Raw genomic sequence first — 4,916 nt, forward strand, 5'->3', positions numbered from 1 at the left:
GCAAATGAGCAAAGCAACGGCGTAAAATTGGAATGGCTTGCGAATCGATTCAATCAAATGCTCTTTCAACCAGTGATCAGAAACATCATCGAATGTTCCGCTGAACGACTTAGCCGGCTCTTTATCATTCAAGCAATGAACACAATAGAATATTGTGTATTCAAGATGTGGCCCTTGGTTAACATCACCTGTGAAAAAACCTGTTTGGAAAGCGTTAGTTCTAAAATGAAGCCATTAAAAATGAAATAGATAACAAACGGTCAATGTCTTACCACTTTTGTCTTTATTTGCAGCCGTTTCCATAGTCTTTCGTCTTTTCAAATCCTCAGTTCCATTATTCATCACGACCTCTGCCGTACGTTTACCTGAGCTTTCGCCATTTCCCATCGAATTACTGCTTTCTTCTGTTCCCAATTGTGAAACCGTTGTATTTTTTGCAGTTCCTAATGTTGAGGTTGTCGGGGCGTTAGCACTCCATGACTTTTTGTATTTTGCCTCTTCACCATATCGTTGGCATGTGTGGTTCAAGCTGTATAATTTTTCAGATAAATAGAATATGAAATTATAGAAGAAATTGCATTTTTTTAAACTAATAAATTGAATAAAATTTACCGTTCAACCGACAGTTTTTTGAAATAGTTGAGAAATTTATTGTCTACTTTCAAACCAGATCTTTCGAGTCGTTCTAATGCAGCCTCGGTGTTCCGTTGAATCGACATCAAATGCTCATCAATTTGCGTCTTTACAAAATTTTGCTCCATTTTAGACTGAAACGAGTACCTAACATTTTTAATGGTATGTGATGTTGTCGAATAAAATGTCTATTTAGCACTAAGTTTTGCCAAATTTTCTACACTCGGTTGTGCAATGTAATAAATTTATAAACTAAAATATATTTCCGATTTCATAGCTCAGAGTATTAAAAAGCAAAATAGAATTAAAGCTAGTGTACGATACTTACCTTCAATGATTTACTCTTCGGAAAAAAATGAATTCAATTCTTATCAGAACTTCGGGGAATATTCACGTCTGTATCACGTTTTGTCATCAATGGAATCACCCTAATTGTGTGGTTATGTGACAGCATTCAATGTTCTAGAAAAATCGCCACAGCCCACTTGGTTCTATAAAAATACACATATATGTGCATTGCACATTGTGCAATAAAGCAGCTCCAGTTGTGCGCGATCCGTGTATGTTTATGTTGATTCAAAGTCATGGAAAAGTCAATGTTGGAATCGTACACATTTGGATGCTGCCAGTAGTACCACAACACGAAATAATATGTTAAAATCCGACTCAATTCGACTCAATGCAAAAAATTCAATTATAAGATATAATTTAATGATTTCTATTTCATTGAACAATGGTAGTAATACACTTAAACATTGACTTATTTCATTAACATTTTGTTTTCATTAAAATTAATTTGTTTTAAATTCCTTCTTATAACATAAAAATCTCTGTGAAACTATGGAGTTTTGGATGTTTCCAATCACAAAATGGGAACATTTTCCTTCAGTTTTCATGATTCTGTTCCACGTTTTGTGTTCTTTTGTTTTATTTTCATGTATTTTCTGTTTATATTTTGTATATTATTTCAATTGGTGTCTATTTTGTATTACTAAAGGCACAGAGACTGTGAATGATTGTGTAATGTCAATTGAAATTAAAAACATTAAAGATTGCTCTATTCAATCTCAATGTATAATGTAGTTCAATTGGCTGAATAGTATGTGTAGTATGAGCACTTTAAACTATGCGAATCTTCATTCAAATGGCGCAAAATTTGTCACAATCGATTTCTTCTGGCAAAATTTTTTGATGGAAATCAATGGACAATAATAATAATTCATTGATTTGCGTTACCAAATAAATAATCGAATTTTAGTTTCGAGATTGATATCTCATCAATTTGATTTCATCATGTTAATTTGGTCAAAAATAGCGTCCTGACTGTGGCTTACATTTTAAACATTTTACAGCAATTCTCAACATATTCAATTGGTTTTCAATTTTTTTCTCCACATTTTCATTGGAAATAATTAATTTCATGTTGGATTAAAATGTGTGAAAAATATTTTGAACAAGATGAAGTCATCGATCGATTTCATCAACTAGGGTGACATTTTGAAGGTTAATTTTCTACTATAATGCTGAGAATTGTAATTATTTTCTAAAATTTATACTAATACTTATTAAAGTATTGAAAAAATTAATATTCCGTATTTCATCGAATTGAATTATCTTATGGATTATTATGCATTCCATGCGTGTTGATCAATCGCTTTGCTTGTTTTTTCTTTCCATCCAGATAGCTACGAATAAACATATCCAACCGATCGCTATTATCAAACTTTGTTTCAAGCAAATTGTATGCTTTGAGTACCAATCCATTTGCATATACCACATTTGTGCCGAGAAGTTTTTTCTTCATCCAAACTGGGAATGTCATGCAATGATAGCTCAAGGAGTCAAAGTCGTGGACGATTTTCTCGTGGAATGCAATTTCCGATAGATCGCCTGATTGATACGGGCACACAGTGCAACGGAAATTGAAGGTGTGCTCCGAAAGATGGTCTATATATCGGGTGGCATCGACCATATCGTGGCAATTGTCACAAATGAAATGATATGGTGTGGTGTGATTGTCATCGATTTCTTTCAATTCAACTGCTTCGCCATTGTGTAAATCCAAAGAGTGCTGAGCAATTGCATTTGGTGTTCTGATTATTTCGTTACACTTGCCGCATGCATAGATTTTGGTCACATTGATTGACAACAGTTTGGCAATTCTTTCTTCCGAATAGTAGATCGGGTTGAAGAGCTTTGGTGTTGAGTTCAGATCATGCTTTTGTTTGAAATGTTCGACCAAATCACCATCTTTGAAGTGACACATTCCACATTTCTTTGCGTTCATTCCATCTGTGATGACGAACAGGGCATCGGCATGCTTTTCTTGGTGATGCTTCACCAAATCGTGGTATGGCCTGATCTCTTTGCAATAGAAGCAACTAAGCAAAGCAACGGCGTAGAACTGGAATGACTTCGAGTCTCCAAATCCATCCAAATGTGTAAACCAGTGTGTGTACACATCATCAAATTCATTGAACGAATCAATCGGGGTTTCCTCGTTCAAACAATGTGCACAATAAAATATTGTGTATTTAAGATGTTGGCTCTGGTCAACAACACCTGTAAATAGAACCAGTTTCGAAAGTGTTAGTTCTTGAATTAGGACATCAAAAAGATAACAAACAGTGCCTCACCACTTTCATCGTTATCCATCGATGTTTTCATTGTTTTTTGCCTTTTCAACAGCTCACTTCCGACATTTACCACAACCTCTGACTGACGTTTTACTGAGCCGTCGCCATTTCCCATCGAATCACTGCTTTTTTCTGTTCCTAAAAGTGAAATCGTTGTGTTTACTACGCTCAAAGTTGAAGTACTCGAAGTCGATACGGTCCATGAATTTTTATATTTTGCCTCTTCACCATATCGTTTGCATGTATGTGTCAACCTACATCATTTTTTCCAGATAATTGGAATGTGAATTGTTGAAATGGAATATGAAATTATAAAAAAACATGAATTTTTTAAACTACGAAATTGAATGAAACTTACCGATCAATAGACAGCTTTGAGAAATAGTTTAGAAATTTCTTATCCACTTTCAAACCAGATCTTTCAAGGCGTTCCAATGCATCCTCAGTGATCCGCTGGATTGTCATCAAATGCTCATCAATTTGTGTTTTTACCAAATTTTGCTCCATTTTACACTGAAACGAGTTACAATTTAATGGTTTGTAGAAAACAATGTCTAGTCAGCACTTAGTTTTGCAACGTTTTCTACACTCGGTTGGGCAATTGAGGTTATGTTTAGAATGTGTTCAAATCATATTGATGTAATTAATTTAGAAACTAAAATATATTCCTAATTTCATAGCTCAGAGTCTTAACGAGCAAAATAGAATTAAAACTACGATACCTACCTTCAATGATTATTCTTCAAAGAAGGCCAATTCAATGCTTACAAGAGTCTTAGAGAATTATCACTTCTGTACCACGTTTTATCATCAATGAAATTTAGCTCAATTGTGTGGTTATGTGACAGCGTTTGATGTTCTAGAAAAAATCGCCACAGCCCACTTGGTTTGATACAAATACACATATTGCATATATGTGTGCATGCATAAAGGAGCTCTAGTTGTGCGCGATCTGTATGCACTTGTGCTGATTCAAAGACATGGAAATGTTAGTGTTGGAGTCGTACACACTTGGGTGCTGGCAGTAGTACCACAACACGAGATTATATATTAAAATTCCTCGATTCAATGCAAACAAATTCCATTCTTAAGATAATATAACAATTTAATGATTTTTATTTCATACATGAATTGAACAATGGTAGTAATACCTTAATGGAAATGTGAATACACTTCAACGTTGGCTTATTCATTGACAATTTTGGGTTCAGAATTGAACTGTTTTTAATTCATACTTATGACCTATGACACTTAAAGCTATGCGAAAAATGTAGTTTTTGCTTCTCCCAATGACAAAATAGGAGCATTTTCTATCCATGGCTATGATTCTATTCTACTTATTTTAGTCATCCTTATGTATTTTTTCTGTTTCTTCTTCATATATTATTTCAATGGCTGACGTTTTTGTATTAATAAAGGCACATAGACTATGAATCAATGACATTGATTCAATGTATAAAGTCAATTGACATAAAAATCCTTAATATTTGCGCTATTCAATTTCAATGTACACTTGCATTGGTTTCGGTGTTCGGCTGGAAATCTCACTTATCTCACGCGATTCAATACTTTTTTCCACTTCGTCTCGTTTTTTATTCAAAAAATCTTTAATGAATTCATCAAACTGTTTACTTGTATCGAGATTTG

The 4,916-nt window shown here is 34.0% G+C and overlaps 1 protein-coding gene across 1 annotated transcript; it reads right to left on the minus strand.

Moving 5' to 3' along the window:
- Positions 1-2,243: 2,243 nt before the first annotated feature.
- LOC129569811 (uncharacterized) lies at positions 2,244-4,094 on the minus strand. The gene is made up of 4 exons (XM_055448978.1): positions 3,996-4,094; positions 3,628-3,782; positions 3,270-3,523; positions 2,244-3,195 (listed from the first exon to the last, which is right to left on the minus strand). Exons 2-4 carry the CDS (start codon positions 3,774-3,776, stop codon positions 2,249-2,251), a joined length of 1,350 nt encoding a protein of 449 aa, XP_055304953.1. The 5' UTR covers positions 3,777-3,782; positions 3,996-4,094; the 3' UTR covers positions 2,244-2,248.
- Between the last annotated feature and the right edge of the window lie 822 nt (positions 4,095-4,916).

Source organism: Sitodiplosis mosellana, unplaced genomic scaffold (genome assembly GCF_009176505.1).
Source record: "Sitodiplosis mosellana isolate CC-2019 unplaced genomic scaffold, AAFC_SMos_1.0 Smas_scaffold_44, whole genome shotgun sequence".
NCBI classification, from domain to species: Eukaryota; Metazoa; Arthropoda; class Insecta; order Diptera; family Cecidomyiidae; genus Sitodiplosis; species Sitodiplosis mosellana.

Bases quoted from the DNA above. Each gene is read 5' to 3' on its own strand.
- LOC129569811 (XM_055448978.1), bottom strand. From the start codon at position 3,776: ATGGAGCAAAATTTGGTAAAAACACAAATTGATGAGCATTTGATGACA. The intron at 3,524-3,627 runs GTAAGTTTCATT...AAAATGATGTAG, and splicing joins TCAAAGCTGTCTATTGATCG to GTTGACACATACATGCAAAC. The intron at 3,196-3,269 runs GTGAGGCACTGT...TTCTATTTACAG, and splicing joins GATGGATAACGATGAAAGTG to GTGTTGTTGACCAGAGCCAA.